General features: G+C 29.6%; 1 protein-coding gene across 17 annotated transcripts in view; it reads left to right on the top strand.

The window, feature by feature from the left end:
• LOC145289209 (talin-1-like) overlaps positions 1-15,086 on the top strand; it is a 617,531-nt gene extending 602,445 nt beyond the window's left edge. For all 17 annotated transcript variants that reach the window (XM_080136391.1, XM_080136396.1, XM_080136401.1 and 14 more), the window contains 5 exons: positions 3,784-3,909; positions 5,404-5,472; positions 8,966-9,148; positions 10,740-10,865; positions 13,266-15,086. In XM_080136391.1, the coding sequence (XP_079992517.1) occupies positions 3,784-3,909; positions 5,404-5,472; positions 8,966-9,148; positions 10,740-10,865; positions 13,266-13,400 (639 nt within the window). In that variant the 3' untranslated portion in view covers positions 13,401-15,086. The remainder of the gene's footprint in view (positions 1-3,783; positions 3,910-5,403; positions 5,473-8,965; positions 9,149-10,739; positions 10,866-13,265) is intronic.
• The last annotated feature ends 9,891 nt before the right edge of the window (positions 15,087-24,977 follow it).

The following is a 24,977-nucleotide window of genomic DNA, read 5'->3' on the forward strand; positions in this document are numbered from 1 at the left end:
CTAATCACTTTAATGGTAATGTGTAAACACAGCAGCCTAGGAAGGAAATGGCTGCTGAATTCTTAGAATGTGTCCAACAAGTCTTGTAACTAATGTTTATGACAATGATTTCATGCAAACTGAAGAAATAATATTCCAACTTGTTATGAAGCTGTCTGACAATTTCAAAATGATTCAATGGATTGCCAAGCGTTGATTAATAGCCAATTCTTGGAGGTATGAAATCTGTATTTTACCATATGTATTCGCTTTAAAAATTTGCAAAACTATTTCTGTAGATGTACAATTCATAAAAAAATCTAAACAATGAGTTGGTTTCCTTTTTTAGTTTAAAACAAAATAAATTTTACAAGCATCATTAGAATCTTATATTTTTGGATTTTTCTATTTCTGCTAGAAAAAGAATTCATCAATCTTCACGCTGAATTTTAAATTATCCTTCAATATTGTCTTCAGATTTTGCCAAAAAAAAAAAAGAATTTAAAATGTTTATTACTAAAAACCTGGACAGTGTTTGCATAAGTTACATTCAAAAGTTGATCAATAACAAAAATAGCAAACATCTTGAAATTTTGAATATGAAAAATAACTCTGCTTTACAGTATGACTGTATACTTTTGTTCCACATTCATTTTTCAACTTTGTACACTAAATGAATAAATTTATATCCACCAATTTAGTCTAGCATTACCAACTGACCCCAGATTGAAGGGCAGAATGCGCTCCATGAGTGCACTTTTTGTTCCAGCTACCCCTCCCCTCTAATCATGGCGATGAAGCAATGGCTGCCTTGACCAGATATGTTTGATATTTTTTGGTGGTGATATTTTCTAATCCACCAAGTATCAATCATGTCCGCGTTGCGGTAGACCTCCTCAGCTAAAGGTGAACAAATGACAGACCAACAGTCGACAGGTGATGAAAAATGAAACAATTCTTTCTTACAAAAAAAATAAAGTGAAATATAATTCTTTCAACTTGTAATCCTCTTCGATTTTTTTTTTTTTTTAACAATTTCTCAATTACTTAAACAAATTTTAATTTATAAGGAATATATACACAAAAAATTTGAAATCGTATGCATACATATATTAAGATCATCAAAACTATTAAAACTTTGATATTTTTCAATATCACATCTTTGAAAACAATACACATCGTTTATATGCTCGATAATGAAGCCATATAAAATGAGTTTTTGTCCAAAATTTCCCCTATATTAAAAAATTAAAAATAACTATATGTGTATGATGATAAAACGAAAATATATTCCAAAAATTGCATAAATTGATCAAGTACTTATATTTTTAAATAAGAAAATAAACTTTTATGAGTAACTGAAGAGCGACTGCCTTTTTCACCATTTTCGAAACAAAAAACAAAGGAAGGTAACTCAACATAATTTAAACTTATGAGATTTATGTTGTAATGACTATGAATTCCCATTAATTGCTTAAAAATGATTTTCTTTCTAAAAAAATAAAACTACTTGGTTAATGTACGTAATATTTGAAATATGATATTTTTGTCTTATCACAGTTGTATACATCATACCGATTTTTCTTTTTTTTTTTTTTTTTTTTTAATAGAGGAGGAAGAAAAACAAGGCTTTTGACAGGGTATAGCATGAGTCTCTCCTCAGGAAAATTAGATCATACGGTATCACTGGTAAAATACTTAGCATAATTAAATCCTTCTTAGATAAGAGAAAAATCCAGGTTGTCCTCGACGGTCATACATCTAAACAATATGATATAAATGTGGGAGTGCCCCAGGGGTCTATCCTTGGACCTCTATTGTTCCTGATATTCATAAATGACCTCCCCGACAAAATTGCCTCTGAGATGGATATATATGCTGATGACACCACACTCTATAACAGGCACGACAGGAAAACAAATGAACACATATCTAAAGAAATGGCAGAAACACTAGAGGATGACCTCCAATCTGTAGTGGAATGGGGACAAAAATGGATGGTCACGTTCAATGCCGCCAAAACTAAACTAGTTTCATTCAATAATTACAAGAAACCTCTCTACCACCTATAGCAATGGCCAACGACTCTTTATCTGAGAGTGCGTCTTTCAAGCTCCTTGGCCTAACTTTCACAGGAAACATGAGTTGGAACAATTACATTGAGGGCATTGCCAGGAAGGTGGGCTCTCTCTACCGTGCTAGAAAACTACTAACACCTGAAAGTATCCTGTACCTCTATAAGGCAACCATTCGCCCATGTATGGAGTATTGCTGTCATATTTGGGCTGGTGCATCGGCTACTAGTCTCTTGCTCCTTGAAAAGGCTCAAAAGAGAGTCGTAAATCTGATAGGCCCTGAACTGGCATCTAAGCTTCAGCCTCTGTCCCATCGACGAAACGTTGCATCCCTCTGCCTGTTCTACAAGTATTTTAATGGTGAATGCTCCAATGAACTGCAAGTACTTGTGCTCCCACGACGTGAACACTCTCGACAGACCCGAGAGGCTGCAAAATCCCACCCCCACACTGTAGAGATCTCTAGATGTAAAAGATCTTTCTACTCAAGTAGTTTCTTCCCCAGAACCGCTAGATTTTGGAATTCCATTCCAGGTCCCTGCTTCCCCAACTGTACTGATGTGCAGAAGTTCAAGTGCCACATGAACCGACATCTTGCTGCCCAAATCTCTACATAGTGCCCCAGTAGTTGTTGCCTCTGATAGTAGCCCCCTACACCAAAGTGGCAATGTGCCTTGTTTGGGGTGAATATGTAATAAAAAAAATAAAAAAAACAATTTTATTAATCTACAATTGCATTAATTAAAGAACACAGAAATCAATTTATCCTATTGCTGAACCGCTTTGGGTTTAACTCTTAACATTCTACATGTTCTCAGTCTAGAGCCTTAATTTTGTAAAGAATTACCAAAGAAATGACAAAAATACATTTTTATCCATTTAAATGTTTGTAGTTTTTTTTACTTTCAGACAGATTATGAAATTTGGCAACATCATGCCTGGAAAAACTTTATTCTTTAAAGTAATGTTTTCATTTGCATTAAAAATAAATTTTTCATCAAAGAAATTAAATTGTTAAAGTCAAATATTTTGGAAGAACTTATTTTTTCCAAATCACGCACATGAAAAAACGTTGTCTAACTGTAATGAAAATGATAAAATAGTAAAATAAGAAATCAGTAACTGGATGTACATTTCCCCAAAATGGATAAGACCTATTTCCCTTCCATTGGAAACTTTTTAACATTTAAATAAGGTGTTGTTGAGCAAATTAAAAATCCAAAAATTGCTTCCAGTTAATGCAGTTTGGATTCTGGATTTTAAAAATGTAGAATATTCAGGTAAAGCAAAAATGTGATAAAAACGATGCACACAATTTTTCATGCATTTAACAGAAGAGAATGTTTTTTCTATTGACAAAGCATTTTTTCATATCCCAATAACATAAATACAACATTAATATGGTGAAGAATGAGGTCAATGTTCTCCACTAAATAAAACCATGTCAATGTTTCTCTTATAGATGCAAATTAATGAAAATATAGGTTATTCTGATAGGAAGGAATTATCCGCAAGAAAAAGGACCTTTTAAAAACATCTACAGAATTTCTTTTCCCTATGCTTTCCTCCTCCACATAAACTCATTCTCAATCTATGGCTAGTAATATTTATGTTTAACTGGAATGAAAAGCTTTTTCACTTAATCTTTAGGTAAGTCATTTTTTCGTTTTCAATCATTATTTTTTCTTTAAATTGTTTTTACCTTCATCGTTTTTTGTTAATTCTTCAGAAAGCTGATGAATCACTTGACTTTGAAGATCAGATTTTGGAAGCCGCTAAATCAATTGCCGCTGCCACAGCTGCGTTAGTCAAATCAGCGTCTGCTGCCCAAAGGGAGTTGGTCATCCAAGGAAAGGTCAGTATTCGATGGGGAATATTGCGTCAAATATAAATTTTAGTTTTGTATTCTTGGTATTTTGCATCATATTGGCATTTTTTAACTGACAAAGAATTTTTTGAATTTGAATTTTTTTTTTTTTGTAAATGATTTTGATATCAAAAATAGTATGTTTTTCTCCATTAAAATGACCTTCTGCCACACCTTACCTTTTTTGGCATTTAACTGATGTGAATGCTGAAAAGATAAGATCTTTTTGTAAATGGCCTGGACATCGAAAGGCATTTGTGTTACACTGCATGTCTTTTGGCTCTTCTGAATTGCTATGACCTTAACATTAAAAGTTGCTAGGTTTCTCACTGTGTCATGTGTGTGTGAGGCAGCTAGTTGGTTCAGGACAATTAGAAACAATGCCGAGATAAGCAGAGAGCACATACAGCAGCTAGTATCATTAAATGGTCACCTGTTTTTTACTACTGATCAGGCTCAATGATACTTAGATTTCATAGATAGATATGAAGATAAACGTCCATCTACACATTAGCAAAATATGTCAGTCTCCAATAAACTGATGACATTACAATCTTATCTGTAAAAATGGAAACGGAACTACAGAAAGTTAAAGGGAGGTCGTCCTCTCTTGCTTCCACACAAAATCATTCTGACTTGAAATGGAGGAGCTACCATGGTGAGCAATTTGTCATGTCAATATACCGTAAGAAATTTTATGATAGAATGTGTTGATTTTTACCCCCATGCAACAAGAATGCCATAATGTTGGTGATATGAAAGAATTTCTTGATAATGTTAGGATGGAACTTGCCTCTTTTTGAAAATTTATACTCAAATGTCTGATATCTATAAATTAAATCAAATCCCCTATTTTATCGACTGAAGACTCTATTTACAAAATGAACATACAGTAGAATCCTGGAATATGATGGCCCAAGGATATGGTTTTTTCAGGTTATGATGTGGAATACAATGTTTTTCCGACCCCTGGTTATGATATTTACCCCACCTTACAGTGTTTTTTATAATGTTATTTGATTATATATATGTGCATTATATACTGTACTGTATTTTGTTACTAATTTTTAATGCCATATCCCGGGGTTCTACTGTATGTGAAATAAATTAATCTACAAATGATTTGTATGCAAAATTAAATCTATCAAATATATTTGAAAATATTAAGAACTTTAAATACAAAAACTTTTTACCAAACTAGAGTTGGCATTGTTGAAAGTTGATATGCCATAAAACAAATCTTATAATTTTTTCATATGATCAATGAAAATACGAACAATTTTGGCTATTTTCTTGTTTCATTCACTTAATAAAACAGGTAATGGGGGTAGGCTCTGATTGGTTGAGCAAAGTGAAATGTAGGAGAGGACTTTCAAAATGGTTAGCAGTTAAACCAACCTAATCTTTTGTATGAAAAATATCTTAAATAAAAATAGCAATTAGCATTTTGTTTTTCTAAAATATAAATTTTCTATTTATTAGGTTTCTTCAACATATTCTAAAACAACAATGGATGAAGATGGGCAGTGGTCACAAGGATTAATCTCAGCGGTAAGGAAGTTTTTTTTACTTTTATTTATTTTTATTTATCAACATATCTCATCATTCACTTGGATCTCATTTCAACAATTAATTTTTTCCCATTTCAACATTTTAATTGCATAAGATTGTGTGATAGGCATGCCATTAAACCTCAAATCCGATGATGGTACTAGATCAGACAATAGCTTTCTTACTTAAATACATATATTGATGTTAGTGTTTTTTTTTCCTTTGCAAAACTCAATCATGTTCTGCAACACTAAAATCAAAAACAATTTTTTCCCAAAAAAACAAATAACCTATGTTATACTATGTATAAATATCTGGAGATATGAACAATTTGAAGCATTAAATTTTTTTGCCAAAATGATTGAACGCGAAAAGGGTTGATATGCCATAAACAACCAAACCAAACACCATGAATAAATATTTGAAGATATAAAAAATTTGAAGCTATAAAAAAAATTTTCTAAAAGTACTGGATTCGGCATTAAATAACCTGAAAAGGGTTAATATGCCATAAAACAATCAAATCAGACCAAAACCTCGTATCCAAAAGTAACTCTAAGAAGCATTCTATTCTCAAACTTTCTATTTATTTTAATATTCCTAAAAGAAAGAAAGACTAAAAACCTTACTGAGAACTAAACGCTTCAATATAAATATTGCAGACAAAAGAAAAAACAATGTATTGGATGAGAAGTCGCATAGAAATTAAAGATGAAGCCGAGTCAACATTTTGGTCATCAGTAGACACAACCCCTAATAAACATGTTATGATACCTGACATGAGCAACTAAAATAAATGACTAAAATGAAATGGTAGTAAAAAGCAACACACAAAATAAATTATTTATCATATAGACATTTCGTTTATATAAGTGATATATTTTATCTGTTGCTGTTTCAAATCTTATGTTAATATAGAGGATCACGGCTGAGAGCAGAAGTATATTAATTCCCAGACAACGCTAGTTAGCCCTGCTAGTTTCAAATAAAATCTAATCTAAAAATAATGGATAACAAAATAAGTAATTTGATTAGATTATACATGTGACTCATTCTTATCTATTCAAGATGAAGACAAATGTACGTTCAAAATTCTGCTTTTTTTTTTTTTTTTTTTTTTTTACACAGTGATCACCACTTATCAAGGCCCGGAAGCCACTCAGGGATAAGGGTTATTGCAAGTACATCACGTTAGTGAGGAGATTTTATGAAGTGTTTAATTAGGGGGGCGGTTCATTAGGAATTTGTTAACATTAGACTTGAAGACATCCAAGTTGTAGTCCGGAGGGAAGCAGGCAGACGGAACAGAGTTCCACAGGCGTGCAGTTCTAAGAAAGAAGAAATGAAGCATGTCCGTCTAAATTATAGAAATTTGGTCCGTATTAGAAAAAAATAAATAATGCAGAAAACTTAACAGAACTTTTGGAACAGTAAAACAGTAATAACTTCTTAAAGAAAGACAGTGTCTATAAGTGATACAACATATACAAAATCATAACTACAAAATGATCTAACAAGGATTATGTTTTAGAGCATAACAACCAATCAACTAAAGAAAGAAGAGGTAATACTGACTTAATCTATATGAATAAAACAGATGTGTCTGTCTGTGTGAAAATATTTAACTGATAAACTCTTAAACTACTGGTCACATAACATTGAAATTAACAGGGAATAGTAATCATACAGCAAGTATGCTTTATAATGAGTAAAATCTTTGTTTGGATCGATGAATAACACGTACAAAAATATATCAGCAAGTTGAAATGCAAAATGTTCATTTCAACTTGCCGGCTTCTTTTTACGCATGCTCAAATTTAATTAATTTCTCCAAGTTGTTTGATATTAAATCTTTCTTACTAATCTCTTGATAGGAGATGTGGCTAGAGTGCTAAATGTTTTGTTTTGATTCTAGTTGATGGTATCCAAGTCATTTTTTTTGTTTTACTTATGAAATTAGTTCTATATATTAGGTACAATATAATATTCAATAGAGAATTGACTTTGTACTAATGAATACGAAGTCTGGATGAATTAAATATATTTAAGAATATTTTATGAGCTGGCAAGACTGGGCACTTCTCATTGGTTTATAATATGCTACATCTCAAAATCACAGGAAGACAATCAGATGCATTTTTGAAGACGAATATCAAGTTATAAAATAGGCAAATGCAGGGTGAAACCTGTGAATCACGTTCCACTATGTTTAGAGAAATGTTTTACTTTCTAGTGAATAACTATGTACCTTACATAGTCAATGGCTAAATTCAGAAAAATGGTCATAAGAAAGACCAGTCAAGAAAATGTATATATCAATTGGATTGCACCACTTTGATTGATCAACAGTGATATTGGAGTTTGGTTCAACACTTTTAATTTTGAGATTATTTTTTTAATCTCTTCTGGATAAACTTGAACATGATTCAGCTTACACTAGTTTAGTTTCAGTGTGGAATCGGCTCAGTAGAACTGCAGGATTCTAAACATATTAGCAGACTTGCAGGTTAGAGCATAACTATGGTCCATATTGGAACACTGATAGAAAATTTAAAAACTAACAAGTTATATGCAATCATTTTGAAATTGGGCTGTATTAAAATTTTGGATCTGCATTAAGTTTTTTGAGGAAGGGTTACTTTTTTTAGCATTTACACTATTATCTTTTTTCTTTTTATATATTCTGGATTTCTTTTATTTGCATTCACTTTTATTTTAATCTTAAGCATTTCTCTTTTCATTAGTTTAAAAAAGAATATATATATATATATATATATATATATATATATAAAATGAAAATTACAATTGAATTTACCAAAATGATCCAAGATGGTAAAATTAAAGTAAATTATAAATATTAAAGAATTAATATTTATAAAATTATCTCAGCCAGATATAAAAGCTCGATAAAACCAAATAGGAAATAGAGCTTATAACTTATTTTGTTTTCAAGTAAGATCTTTGACTTACTTGTTATTTCATCAAATACTTCTGCATGCAAAATCCGATCCCGCATTTTGCTAATTCCTACCCTCTGATGAGAAGGAGAGTATTTCTTCGAAACTCCACAGATTAAGGACTATCCATTTATCTAGTGTTTCCTTTTCAGATTAAATATGTTTTTAACTCATTTCAAAGTGTTTTTTAACATATTAATTGTTTGCTCATATATATATATATATATATATATATATATATATATATATATATATTCAATATTGTATTTTGTGAATCTGAAATAATAAAAAAAAAAAAAAAAACAATCTATTAACTTCATCATTGTTTGCAAAATAAATGACCTGGCTTAATTTTATATCTCATCTTATAAATGGAGAATTTCATTCATATTTATAAATTTAGTTTTATTGCTGCAAATTTTTACGAGTAAAATCTCAAAACTTTAAAGTTATTGAATAATGTGAGATGAATTTTTGTTCAAATAACTAAAATGATCTTAAAACATGTTTTTATTGTTTTCAAATTACTTTTCTAGGCTCGTCGTGTTGCTGCAGCCACTCATAGCTTGTGTGAAGCAGCAAACGCCATGGTCCAAGGCCAAGCCAGTGAGGAGAAGTTGATTGCCTCAGCCAAAGAGGTTGCTGGATCAACGGCTGCTCTGCTGGTTGCCTGCAAAGTCAAGGCGGATGTTGGATCAATATCGATGCAACGTTTACAGGTAAAAAGCATCGTTTTCTTATCGATTCAAAAATTGCCAAAATTGGAAGGAAATTTCTAAGATTTCTGAGGTTTTTCTTTTTTTTTTTTTTTTTTTGTAAATGTCTTTTTTTATATCATAATTTTTAGTCATGATTTCACTTTGCTAAATAAAATTATGAACAAATATAGTTTGAAATGATTTTATCAATTTTTTAAAATTGGAATGGAATAAGATCTCAGTTGGCTGGATCTTAACACTAGACATTTGATGAATAAATAAAACATAACTCGCAGAACTCACATGGAAATTCCATCATGCTTTCAACATCAATCTAAGTTACTGTTAATAGTAATATTCCTTTTGAAATGAACGTCAGACACAATACTATTAAGAAATAAAAATGTTTTGTAAAAATAATTGTTCGTCAGCTAAATATTCTTTAAATAAAACGAATATGTCTTTATTTAAAATTTTAGCAATTTAATTCTTTACAAATATTGTCTTCCTGAAAAAAAGCTAAATATTCTACAAATCAAGCAAAATTTTTTAAATGTATTTAAATTTGTTTTAATCAACGTGATGAGAGAATTTGATTTTGGAACAATTAATTTTAAAAATGAGTAAAGTCAGAATTTTGTACCTTAGTGATATCAGATTAATCACCAATCATCATTTTTGCCGATCTTGTTTTTAAAACTGTGAAACGTGATAATGTAAACACAGCAATCATATTTAGATAAATACAACTCTTGTCCTTCGAGTTTCTTTTTCATAATTTCCTTCTGGGAATTCGGAACAGAATTTTTTATCTGACTTTAATGATTTTTAGAAAATCTAAATAACAAAATCTGATTTTTTAGAAAATCTAAATAACAATATCTGATTTTTTAGAAAATCTAAATAACAATATCTGATTTTTTAGAAAATCTAAATAACAATATCTGATTTTTTAGAAAATCTAAATAACAATATCTGATTTTTTAGAAAATCTAAATAACAATATCTGATTTTTTAGAAAATCTAAATAACAATATCTGATTTTTTAGAAAATCTAAATAACAATATCTGATTTTTTAGAAAATCTAAATAACAATATCTGATTTTTTAGAAAATCTAAATAACAATATCTGATTTTTTAGAAAATCTAAATAACAATATCTGATTTTTTAGAAAATCTAAATAACAATATCTGATTTTTTAGAAAATCTAAATAACAATATCTGATTTTTTAGAAAATCTAAATAACAATATCTGATTTTTTAGAAAATCTAAATAACAATATCTGATTTTTTAGAAAATCTAAATAACAATATCTGATTTTTTAGAAAATCTAAATAACAATATCTGATTTTTTAGAAAATCTAAATAACAATATCTGATTTTTTAGAAAATCTAAATAACAATATCTGATTTTTTAGAAAATCTAAATAACAATAACTTGTTTGGGGTTAAAATGTAATAAAAAAAAAATATCTGATTTAAGAAATTTAAAAAAAAATTATTTTTAATAATATTTTGCTTGATTTGTAAATCAACATATGCAAGGATGTTAAAAATATGGAATAAAATTTTTCTAATTTATTGCAATTTTCTTTACGTTTTTGTCTAGGCGGCGGGTAATGCTGTGAAGAAAGCATCCGATGCATTGGTGCAGGCAGCCCAACAGTCTCAGGAATTTGACGGTGATGACAATGAACTCACCATCAATAAACGTATGGTAGGAGGAATAGCACAGGTAAGTAGCGAACACCAACAATTATTCTTGCTTGGTTTGATATCAAAAATAAATATTTCTTGTTTTTATAAAAACACTGGCAAGGCTATGACTGTCGCAAAATTTTAACATATTTCTATTAAATCTTCTCTCTACCTCTACCTCTCTCTTTTCTATTTCCTCCCTCCTTCTTCCTCTGCTTTGCTCATTTATCTTTCTGTGCATACACAAATTTTCTTTCTCTAGATTTCTTGATGAATGCTTCAGCATAGGGGAACTAACTCCTTGATAAAAACTCAATTACTACCCTTTAGTCAGTACGTAATATGGCTGACCCCCCCCCTCTCTCTACATACATACACACACACACTTCTGACAAACTCTGTGCCAGTTGAATATATTTTTTTTTTCTAAATCTTAAGATATTATTTATCCGGAGCAACACTGATCAAGAAAATACTATTTGATTATTTGTTTTGTAGTTTTTTACTTAAAGCTTGATATTCACACATACATACATCGTATTGTCTGTCAGTGGTAGGTAGCATAAGTTACTGGCTGTCATTGTCCTCTTACGGGTTTAGTGAAGTGTTGGTTTTGGACGATTACTTGCAGGTACTGTCAGTCAGTGGCGGGCATGATTAATGTCGGCCTTCATTGAACTACTCTGAACTGAAAGCATCTGTCTTCAACTGTCAGGCAATGTAGTGTCAGTTAGTGCTTTTTTTTTAGGCTGTTACTTGTGTTTATTGCTGGACACTGGCTGCCTTTCCAACTGACAATGTCCGTTCCTGGCATTCACTGTTAGCTATGACCAGTATCAGTCTCAATTGAATTGCTCTAAAATTAAATTTTCTGTCTTCAGTATTGAGAACTGATGGTCATTGGTGTTTATAGCCAGATACTTGTGTTTGATCATTGTCAGTTACTATCGATCATGACCAATATTGATTGAATTATGAAATGAGATGAGCTGTTTTCAATATTCGAGCACTGTCATCTAGTGTATGGTCTAGTTTTCCAGTAGCGGGCCCTATTGGTCAGTGGCAGGCACACACTGCTATAACAACTGGTGTTCACTGGATATAACCATCACTCTAAGTCAGATATGACCAATGTGGTGTATTGTTCAAAGCTGAGGCATCTTGTATTTATGTAGAATATGGACCGTCCTATTGGTTAGCTATGATGACCAATTTAAATGTAACCATATATGATATGTCTATGTATGAAACGGACTGTACTATGTTAGTTATGCTGGCAATTTTAATGTAACTATATGGTAGTGCTAGTGTATGTTAAAGGTATGTGAAAGTCCGTAATAGTTAACAAAATCTGTTCTTATTTTAGTATGATCCAAAGTCTGCATAATTATGCTGGAAAGCTTAATTGACGACTGGATCCAGAAAAAAAAAGAAAAAAGGAAGAATTAATTCCAAAACCTGCAAAGAAAAAAAAAAAATCAAATAAAACAATCAGTTGGGCAAGTTGTATGAAAGCTAGTACAGTACTCCTGGAATGAGAAAGAATATGAGAATAAAAATGAAATGACACAATATGAGTAAAAAGTGCAAATAAGAATATTTTCTCTCTTCCTCTTAATGAAATCATTAATCCGGAATGTTTATATAACAATCATGTAAAAAACTGATGAAGATGTATTTAAGTCTGTGCTAACATGGTCTGTGTGATAGAATGTTATTTCAGCATGGTCCAAAGTCTGCATAAGTGTGCTGAAAAGCTTAATAGATGACTGAATCAGAGTGGAAAAATTGTAGCAATTTACAAATTGTAATTAAATCGAATGCTTATTAGTGGAAAAGATGCATGAAATACATGCAGGTAGCATGGCCATTTTGGATTAATGTTTGACCTTAGTGTTCCTTTTACTATGTTGTTTTATTGTAGACAGGAATAATTGCTCCTATTTTATTAATATAGAGATAAAGAGGAAAATTTAACTTCAGATTGCCCTCTCTTTTTATTGGCATGATGCATAAAAATTAGGGGTCAGTAATTTTAATCTATCTTTAAAACTCATTAAAGCAATAACATAATGAATAGTTTGAAGTTCTAATTTACTGAAGATGTTTTGGTACTTATGCACTTATGTTACCTTGTTGAAATAATATTATTTTGAAAGCCATTCTTAACATCTTAACATGGAGAGGGTGGGGTATTTTGTAACTTTTCTCTACTTCCAGCTAACAATTTAAAAAAAAAAAAAAAAAAAAAAAAAAAGATACTGTAAACCTTAACTTGAAAATACTATTTAAAAATATAACATGGTAACATACATGCATAAGCAACTTTTTTTTTAAACCGAGAATAAAGGTCAAAGCAAATAATCATATATGCATTACATTCATTGTGAAATCTATTGAATAAGTTTCATCATTTTTTTTTTTTTTTTGTCTGCAGGAAATTATGGCTCAAGAAGAAATTCTCCGAAAAGAAAAAGAACTTGATTCTGCCAGAAAGAAGTTGGCTGAGATTCGAAAAGCTCGTTATAAGGACAAAGGTCCTGAAGATGGGGATTCTTCATCATCATTTTAAGTCAGGGTACAACATTTCTCTAGAATTTTCTCTTTTGGTAGTTTGACCTCCCACCCCTCGCCTGATCACTTTCCTTTGCCACCCCACGTCCCATCAATAACAGCACACACACACACATATTTATAAAAATCAAAAGATTATTTTTTTTGTTTTCTTTTTTAATGAATAAAAAGATAATGCTGCCATTTTGATATGGTTAATCTGTTAAATTATTCCTATTTGCTTTCAAGCTTTTTTGTTTTTTACTCTTTCCAATCTTTTTCTCATTTTATTCTCGCCCATTTTTTTTTTTTTACTAATTGATTCAGTGCCCTTTACCCTCTCCTACCCCCATTCCTCACACATCTTGATGGTGCTTTCATATCTTTTAAAAATGCTTGGCTTGCTTTCTTGTCTGCCTCATCTTGATGCAGATAACAGTTCTAAGTTAAAACAAGCAATTGGATACTGAGAAAAAATAAACACATTTGTGTGTGTGTGTGTGTGTGTAGCATTTTGGGGTGGGGAAATTTTTTAAAAGACCAAAAAAAAATAAAACGCAACAGACTGATAATTTATTTGACAATATTATCTGTCAAAAATCATTTTCTTATTAGGGTTCAGGGAGGTTACTCTACCCTAAGAGAAGCAATATAGAATAAAAAAATAAAAAATAAAAAAAAGAAAAGTTGGACTTGCAGCAAATAAAAAATGTACATAAATTTTTTCTCTTTCTTTTTATAATGTTTTTTCTTTTGTTTTTCTTTTCTTTAAAATACAACAGACGAAACGAATATGCTAACAAGTGAAATACTTTCTGTTTATTTTTATATTTTGTTTCTAACAACCAACATTGTTGACGGAATTATATATTTCAAAGTGTTATTTTGTTTTTTAAATTTTACTTCTCGTCTAACTACAAGTGAAAAAATAATGGAAAAAGTCGTTTTTTTTCTAAGCTGGATATTCTGTATTTCTACTTAAGTAAATCTCCTTCATCTTTTATTTAAAATAAAGACACGAGCTGTGCATTTCTTGCACAAAATGTCCTCATCTCATTCGAAAAAACAAAAAAAAACAATTACTTTGGTTGTCCTATTTTCTTGCTGCCATTCTACTACATGACCTGGGAAAATATTGAAAGAGAAAAAAAATCTCACCATAAAAGACGGCATTGAATGCCTTTTTAATCTGTTATCTAAACAAAAACCAATATACTTGGGCATTTTTTATAACCCTTATCTATTTTAGTGAAATGCTTCTTTTTCATTTCTCCAGCTCAATTTTAAATTCTCAAAAAAAAAAATAAATACACAAGAATAATCCCTGATGAATACTTTGAACACGTTTGATCTTAATGATTCGAGAGAGAATTTCCAATGGCAGACTTGACTGAACAAATTAAAATTTTTAAAAAATATTGTTTTTAAATTACTTGATTCCTTACTCAAACAACTGTGTTTTATTGGTTCAGCATTGTTCATTGTAGAACTCATTTCGGTCAACCTTTTAGCCAATCGATGCTTCTCTTATGTGATTATCTTTTTTCCTTCCTTTTTTTTTTTTTTTAGAATCACCAAATGAGTTCTATGCTTGTACCAATTTCTTATGATAAGTGCAATAAACTTGTCTTCTCCTTTTTTTTACTCTTGAAATATATTTAATAAAACATGACTGAGCAGACTCAGTTGAATGCACTGATTATTATTTAAGTGTTGATTCCTATTCTAATTATATCTAATTTGCATTTGTTTAATTAAAAAAGAGGCTTTCTTAATCATCTATTAATATAAATATATATATATATATATATATATATATATGTTGTCTCGTAAAAATGTATTTGCAATAAAACTTGTTTATGAACATAATGAAATGAAATAGCTTCAAATACAGACGAATATAACTGAAGAATCATGTTTGCAAATGTTCCATTTGATGACCATTATTGTCCAGACAATACTGATAAGTGTGAATACTTTTTTTTATAAACACTCTACACACACACATATATATATATATATATATATATATATATATATATTTGAACAAAGTGGTATCTAGAACAATAGTTGTCTTTCTAGCTTTCAATTTCAACTGTGATCAACTTTAGGATGCAGAAGTGCACTTGTTGTTCTAGTTGTAATGGAAGGCTAGGATAACCGATATAGTTCCAGTGAGCAAACCATTTTTATAAATATTTCATCTGTAATTGATATTTTCAAAGTTGTTTAAAATGAATTCTTGGCCCCTGCTTTTCAATTTTGACATTTGAAAAGTATTTTTTAGTTTTTAATTATTGAATTTGGAATCCATTTTCTATTTAAATCTCTCTAAGATAGCAGTGGAGTGAAAAACTTTATAGAGTTTATTGCCGAATTATTGATACGGATTTCTGGCATAATAATCTACTTAAAACCATTACTAAAGTTGGATCATTTTAACCTAAGCCTAATTTTTTGTTTTTTTTTAGAAATCCGGTTGGTAATCTCTATTTAATTTTTAGCAGATTGATACCAGACTGGATTTTTTGTTTTATAAAAAGCAATGAAAAAATATTATGAAATGAAAATAAACTTTTTTTTTTTTTTTTAAAGTTTTATCTAATTTTGATGGCAAAAATAATTGCTTGAATTCACATAATATTCTGAAAATTATTTCCCTTTCCTTCACATGAGTTGTTTTTATTATTGGGAATTTATTTCTAGCAGAAGGAAAATAATTTCGAATTTTAAAATCTATGAAAAAAGACATTTTTAATCAGGGTTCTATAATTTGTTCTGTCTGCAAATAAGGTTGTGTATTTTCCATTTATTAAAAAAATAATTTCATGCTGTATTTTGCTAGGTGCATGTGTGCATGTATATATGATATGTATATGCTGCTCCTAGTTTAAAAAAAAAAAAAAGAAAGAAAAATGTCCATATTACAAGAGTTTTGTTCAGATTTATTTTTTCTGTTTGGTTTAATATAACCTACAGATATGAACTGCCAAAGAAAATAATGAAAAAGTGGGCAAAGGTGTTTTTTCTTTTGATTTTTTCATTGTCTACAGTTCACAAAACCATGACAATAGAAATATTATTCTCAATGTAAAATAAATTTGAGAAATGTTTATTTTGTTGTCTGTTATTTTGTTGAGTTAAAAATTGGATGGGAATTCAACAAGACTAGATTTTGGAACTGCTAAAATAAAAAAACAAGAAAAAAAATCCACCATTTTTAATTTTTGTTTTTCTAATTTTTGATGAAGTATTTTAATGGTTATAAAAAATTTGAAAAGTGCTTACAAGAAATCTTTAAAAGTTTGACTCTCTTTGTCGTCTGGTCAGAAAATAAATGACCACCACAATAAATTTTTCTTTGTCAAATGACTTGAAAAGTAAGCTTATACATAAATAAAAATCAAAGTTTTTTTTTTTAATTTCTCTGCCTGCCTATTTAAGTATATTATATACAAATATGTTAATTATTCTGATAGTACTACACAAGTTTTTTTTTCTTTTTTTTCAGCAGCATTTTTGAGGCTGTAATAAAAGTGTAGTAACTGTCTTTGTTCAAAAAATTGTGTACAGAGCAACATTCATGTTATATTAAAAAATCAAACTGAAAATAGTGTAGTGTCAACAAGTCTGCATATAAAATTTCATGTGGTAGTGATTTTGTTTTTCAGCTTTGTGCGTTCTCATTCACCAACCTTCCTATCAGAACAAACGATACGAATTGGCAAAAGTGTGATACTTGAAAAAGAGAAAACAAAATTCTAACGTTGATCATTTCATATCTAAAAAGCTTCTACATGTTAACCTTTGCAGCCTTTGTGAGTCACTACAATTTTTTTTCCTTATCCTTTTCGCTCCCCCACCCCAGAAATAAAGGTTGTCTGTTCTATTAATGACTCTTTCAAGTCTTTTAAATATTTATCTGTGAATAGAAATAGCACTGTCATTGAAGCCAATGACTATGCATCTCCCTTTTTATGTTCAGCTGGTCATCCGTACATATGACACACTTTTTAGGGTCACATATGTAACCAGTGTTTTTTCTTTTTCTTTTTTTTTTTTGTTTGTAAAGTCACTGCAACCAAAAATGCATGCCTTTTTTTTTTTTTTTTTTTAATTTTTTTTTTAAGGTTTTAGGTTTATATCTCTTCTCAATTTTAAACTTATGTAAATTATATTTTCTTTGATCAGACTGAAATGTGATTTTTTAGATAAGAAACAGTAGACAGACTAAAAACAAAATGTGTGTATAAATCGAGAATTTGAAACAAAAACTCTGAAATAATAATAATAAAGCAAAAAAAAAAAAAAATAGCAGTGACCTAAAAAGTCACATTTTATGCCTGCTAATTAAATATCACTTTTGATAACCAATAAATCTGAATCAACTTTAAAATTTACTCACCAGACCATGAGCGATACTTTTGAGTGGAATGTTATTTTAGTTGGATTCCCTTCCTTTTCAATAAAAATAATCAAATATGTCACCAAAGATCTACATTTGTTGATTCATTTTTAGATTAGTGACTCCTCCAAGTAATACTGTTTATCTTTGCTTTGGGAGCCCAAATGAACCATAATACTAGACTTTGGCCTATAATATTTAATTCTAGTCCATAGAAATTACATTTGAATCTCATAGACATGTACTGTTGCTATTTTTGTTGTTCTTATGAAAAAGATGGAAATGCCACCATTTTTTTTTTTTTTTTTTTACTCAGACTGTATGAAATTGGAAAGCTATTTTAAAGCATTTAAAATAGCTTTCCAATTAAATTTCATAAACTAAAGTTTGATTTTATTTATTCTCTTAAATGAAAGATAAGAAACAATTCTTGGAAACACTATCTTGCTCATATTGTAGGGTCTTTTTTTCTGTATAGGTTTATTTTGCAGTTGATATATTGTTTTGAAGCTGAGCTGCATTATTAAATCAATAATTAAGAAACTTCTTGCAGGACAATGATTTTAGCAAACCTGTTCTAAAAAGCAGTATCAAGATGAAAGTGTAAATTTCAGTGATAAAAGTGTATGGGGGGGGTCTCAAAACCTGAACTATTATTTAATATTAATTTCACAAAGATTGTCCAAAAATGTTAAAAAAAAAAAAAAAAGATAGAAAAAAAAATGTATACTCCCTTTTGAAATGCCTTCTCTATTGTAGACTTTTTGGGTTGTGAAAGAAAAAAAAAATTTCTGCTGAAAAATTATTTTTTAAAGGATTTATTTTCCAAAAGATAAAGTTCAATTTAATGTTTTCAAATTATTTATTCTGCTTGGACTCTTTTGAAATGATGCTATTAAATAATTAATTATTAATAATAATGGTGTTTGAGAAATGAAGAAATGTTATTGAATGAGTCACAAGGACATGTTATGTAAACTGGTATTGCACTTCATTAAACTATTATCGAATGACAATAGTTTACGCTTTATAGTTACCTTTTCATGTGCGTCTCTGGTTACGTACTCAACAGTTCAAGTCGTTTACAGGTAATAATATATCCTAACTTCTCTTCAATTTATTGTTAGTAAGAAGTTAAGCAAAATAGTGGAAATGGGTTGATGCCTTCTAATCCAAAGATCGGTACATAAGTTTATATATCAATTGTAAAATGAACAATGAATATAATTACTTTGAACTCCCAAAGTTATAATTAGAAAAGGGGGAGGAGAAGGGAGGGGCTAATTGGTCTAATGGATACATTACAGACTCTGGAAAAAAGTTTGCTGTGTTCAAATCTTATTGCATTTATTGTGGATCAGTAATTTAAAATAGCATTTCTTTTTTGTGAATCACTTAAAATAAGTATGTAAAATAAAACAAAAAAAACGTTATCTGCTGTAAGAATAAAATTTTAAAAATTATATAGACCGAGGACAGTAAACTCATAAAAAAGTTGGGTAGATAATCTTAAAATCATTTTTCAATACCAACCAGAGCTTTTTTTTTTTTTTACGAAGCTCGCTTTCTCACTACACAGATACACTGATTCTAATTTGTAGATAAAACTATTCAAACCTTCAACAAAAGCTTAATTACAATAATTATGCATACATTAATACTAATGTATTTATTTAATGTAGCATAAATATGTAGTTCTAATTTAAGGAGTTTGAATTAATGTTATTTATTTATGATTCAAGAAATCACTTTAATGGTTTAACGTCTGTGCCCACTTTTTATGCATGTGTAATTTTATGTGGAACTAATTCCATTCAAAACATTTTTGCTAATAAAAAGAAAACATATTGCCATTAAGTTTCCTTCTCCTCAAAACTTATTTTATGAAACTTGTCACAAAGAAAACAGTTACTCTCTCTTCTCAACAGTTTCTCTGAACATCTGTTTTTATAGTAATACACACACACACACACACGAGGACACCGGCCGGTGGTAAGATATGTTTAAATATATTTTAATGCAGATTTTATATTATAGATCCAATTCTCTATTGATTATTGTATTGCACCCAATATAAAGTAGTGATTTTCCCATGGTGTCACCCAGTTGTAAAATATGATTAAATATATTTTTATTCATGCAGATTTCAATTTTATTATTAGAGCCAATACTGCCTTGATTATTCTAGAAATGACGCCATAGCATTAAGATTTAAGAAGGTGACAAATTCAGACTTAGTATAATAATAGATATAAATTGTTTTAAGATTGATTTTTTTTTTTATTTTTCACTTTTTCTGAAAATGTTTGTTTATCCAAACAAAACTAATCTCTAGTTTGATTGTTTTTCTTCCTGTTTTTAATTGTTTTCCTATTTTTTCATACCTAAACTATTTGGCAGTGTATGGAAAAGTGGATAAGCCACAAAATATAAAATACAATCATATTGAGAGTAGATTGATATTTCATTTTTTTAACAGAAACTTCAGAAATATAAGTTTACTGATGTCTTGTTTGTTTAATGTGGCTATTTTTAATTTTTTGTGGTTTTTTCCACTTTCCATTTTTTTCTATAGGTATATTCTAAAGTTTTGTGAAATAAATTTGTCTTTGAAAAGGTTTCAAGATAGAATGAAATGCACTAGCAATGTTTTATATACACATACAATCATAATTAAACAATAATTCCTTATACCTACAGACACTAGTGTTTCATGCTTAGGCAATCATCATAAATTTCTAAGGATACTGTCGAACATATCACAAACTTAGCACTTGTATAAGCCGACCTAAAAATTAATTCACAATTACAAACGGGAATTCAACTATATGACGGTGAAAAACTCAATTTAAATTGTTAAATAGAAAACAGGGATTTTAAATATCGCAATCATGAAGGGGATGCTTTTATAATTCATGGTTAAAGGTAAAATGCATTTTAAAATTAAAAGGGAAGATAAAAGGAGGGAGTCAGCTGACCACTTGCGCGTTCTCAAAGTTGTATCAAGGGATTTAAAAAGGGCGAAATTATATTTTCGATTCCCCCCTTTTTAAATCCTTTGATACAACTTTGAGAAAGTGTGGACAAAACCCTAACTCGACTCCCCCACCTCTTACTTTTCTTTTTTCTTTATTTTAAAACGCATTTTACTTTTAATCATGAATTATACAAATCTTCCCTTCCTGATTGCAAAGTTTCTATTTATGACTGTCCTCACGCCTTTATTTTTTTTATTTATTTTTTTTTTTTTTCTTGCGTGCAATTATTTCTTGAACCCCCAAACCGTCTAACAAAAACTAAATAAAAACGAACCCTGTGAATGAATCCTTTGCACTATTGTTTGGTGTGCCAACCTTAAACCCTGCATTATTTGGTGCTAACAACCCCAATTTGTGTAGCAATACAGAACACACATTCTCCCAATTTTAACTCATGTTTCACTTTTCTATTTAATACACTTCAAGTCATGAAATAGATTCTGTAAGCCAACGAAGAGCAAAATGTTTAAATATCCCCTTTACCTCCTCCAGAGTTCTACAAGGGGTAGTGTAGCACACATGGGTGGGTGAGGGGATGGCCTGTTAATGTTGTCATGTGCATCATAGCTCAGTTTTTTCCAGCTTGTGTGGAAGTATTTGCTAATCAATACTAATTGTAATTTTTTCACATCTCCCTCATTTTAAAAATCTTAGAATAAATATTTTTTTAACTAAGTTTTTGTTTTTCCATTTTTTTTTGGGGGGGGGGGATTATAAATATTGATTATATTTGCAATGAAGCTTTAGATTTCCAGCATTATTTTGTTTTAAGAAAAAACTAAATTGCTACTCTTACTAATAAGAGAGATGTTTATTGGTCAAATGGATGCCATCACTCTCTTTCTAAAATCATCCCTGCCATGTTTTAATCCAATCAGATCGATTGTAATCATATGGTTAAGGACTTGTGTTAAATTAATTGTATACAATGAATCATTTACAATAGGTTAATTGCTTTGAGATTACATATTCCCTCCCCAAATAAAAAGGAGTTTATTTGCTGTTCAACAGTTAAACTAAACCTTATTAATGTTTATGTACTATTGCCTTTCTCCTACAGAGACAGCATTCCTTTTTGAGTGTATGAACGGTTGACTTGCTATTTACATTCCGTTCTTGTCTCTGGAAACTATTACAACTCATGACTAATGAATTACTAAAATAACTTCGTATTAAATTTATTAAAGATGGAGAGAAATGGAAAACAATTTGAAATAAATATTTGCTCAGTCGTTGCTACTGCTTTTTATATGAATGTTTCTTATTTCTCTTTTTCTAATGGAAATAGAAACCTGGATATCCAGCATATTTTATGAAACTTTCTAAATGGTCAATACTTTGTATTTAACAATCTTGTTATATTTATATATATATATATATATATATATATATATATATATATATATATATATATACACACATTTATATTCAACAGATATATAAAAATCTGTTTTAACTTGAATCATCACAAATTTACAGTGAAAAAAATGTAAAAGATTCAGTCATTCTTGAAAGCAGGTTCAATCTCAGAGGGTTCACATTTTTCTTGTATGCAAATCGTTTATGGTTTACCCTCATAGTTGTATATATCTGTTATATATAAATGTATTAAATTGTTGAATGCAATATATATATATATATATATATATATATATCGACTTTAAAAAGATTGCATTAAATTAATTTTTTTAATCCCCTCTCCTTCCCAACTCCCACTCATTTTATACCTGAACCTCAAGAGAATTCCATTTTTATCCCATACCTCCCTGTGATTGTCTTGCCAACTTTTTAAAATCCTCACCAGTTAATGTTTAACTTTCCATCCATTTATTTTTCATTAAATATTGAATGCTGTTTTTTTGTTTTTGTTTAAATTTGCCATCTTTTTACTGTTATTTGATGTTTTGTGCCGATTTTTTTATCAGCAGTTCCTATGATTTCAAATGCTCATTTTTTTCTAAATTGTTTCACTTTGTTCATTTATTGCAACAATTTTGTTTTTAATTTTTGTTTTTTGTCATAAAAAGATATACAAAAACGAAAAAAAAAAAAAGACAATCTTTTCTGTTTCCTGACAAATTATGTACAACTCCTTCGATCCAGTTATTTTATATTAATAAAGTGGTTTGTTTTCATTGAGTCTGTCCCTTTTAGTCTCCCCTGATGTATGGATGACCTGGAAGCATCTCCAGTTTTGCCTCTTCATTACTACATTTTTTTTTTTTTTTTTTTTTTAAAATAAAAAAAAAGTGTTTTTATCCTGGGTAGTCTCAAAAAAAAAAACCCCGCAATAAATCCCTTCAATTGTTTTTAATTTCATCCTACAAGCAGCTATGATAATCTCTCTCACACACACTCACACACACCTCCCAACAGTGTGTTTGTCTCCTTAGCAATAAATATCACTTTTTTATTATTATATCCTCATCTGTCCATCAAAATAGTTCTTAAATGATATATGGGTTCTTAGAAAATTCCTGTTTCCTTTTAAAGCACAAATTACCAATAATATTTGACTTTTGCCTTTAAACTTAAATTCAATCCAGAAATGACTTTGTATTCAACAGTTTTAGTCATGTGTCTTAGTATGATTATGGTGAAACTTGGCAAGTGAAGGTTGAGGACATGCGTTGCATGGAGAGAAGAATGTATGTGTATTAAATCTGATGAGCTTAATGGAGGATGAAGTCTGTAGAGTATAGAAAGATGTGGGGAGAACAGGAGACTTTATTGGTTTGACCACATTAAAAAAAATAGATGTAGAAGATTGAATTAGCAAAATTAGTTGTCAGGTGACGATTCAGGAAAACATGGGAGTAAAAGATAAAGATGGACTTGAGAGAAAGAAATGTAAGTCAAGACTTGGTCAGGGAAAGGTTCATTTGGAAGTCAGTTTCTAAAAGCTGTCCAACACATGCCTATATGTAAAACGGACATTAAACTGAATAGGATGAGTTTAATGACTTTAGAATCACTTTTGGATTTTTGAAGAATCATAATACAATGCCAATGTCTGTCATAGATAGAACGAAAATTCTATGAAACATTGAAAGGACAATATAGTAAGAAAAGCAATAAAAACACTTTGCCATCTTTTCTTTATAATTTTTTACAGAAACATATCATTGTTTATGTTATCTTTGTAGTAGCAGTGTGTGTAACTATTACAAGAGGGAACCATTTCGGTTTGTTATATTATTTCATATCTGGCCTCTGTGTTATGTACTTACAACCCTGGAACTGAACGTTGGACTCGTGTTTTTTTTTTCTTGTAATCAGCTCCCAGAATTGTTTAATAACATTGTTGCAAAAGAAACAATATTGTAATTTTGTTTTGTGAATGTTGTTTTCTGTAGTTCCCACTTTTGCTTTTATTTAAGCCTGACTTTTATGAAGGAAAAAAAAAAAGGAAAGATTACTGTCGACACAAGAAGGGAGGAGAAAAGCAATGGGGTACCACGAAGTTATTTTTCTTGCACTTTTTATTAAAAAGTTCTGGTTTTGAAAAAAAAAAAAAAAAAAAAGCATTTATAGGCAAAAGACAAATATTAGGATTTATGTTTCTCTCAAAGAAAACCAGGAATTTTTTAATGTGCCATATCAGACAACTGAGAAATGTTTTGTGTTTTAAAAAGTCATTACTCAATTTTTGCAATCTAAATTTAAAATTTTAACATTCTTAAGTTCATTTAAATACTTTCTAAAATTTAATGACAACATCCTGAGCAGGTATTATATTTCTATTTTATTCAACTCCCAAGTTCTCTGCAATCAGTAAGCAGAATTAGTTTTATCTCATTTGTTGCATTGACTTATGTACTAATACCTTTTGAAAATGGTATGAACTCCCATTTCTTCTCCTTATGACCAACTATCGATAAAAGAAGTTTATCTTCAAATTATCATGTAAATTAGGTGCTATGATAAAAATAGTTGCTATGCCATAAGACAAGTTTTAAAATCAGTGAATGTTTTTTTTTTTTTTTTTTTTTTACATAAATGTGATGCATCATTTTTCAAACAGAAAAAAAGGTAACTCGAACTACAGCATTGTCTCAACCGCTTTCACTGAAATTTTCACTCAAAATAAACTAATATTTCTCTAGAAGATTTGAATAAATTTTAATTGTGAAAAGACAATGGCCAGATGTTG

This window comes from Euprymna scolopes, chromosome 2 (genome assembly GCF_053919585.1).
Source record: "Euprymna scolopes isolate OS-2025 chromosome 2, ASM5391958v1, whole genome shotgun sequence".
Lineage (NCBI taxonomy): Eukaryota > Metazoa > Mollusca > Cephalopoda > Sepiida > Sepiolidae > Euprymna > Euprymna scolopes.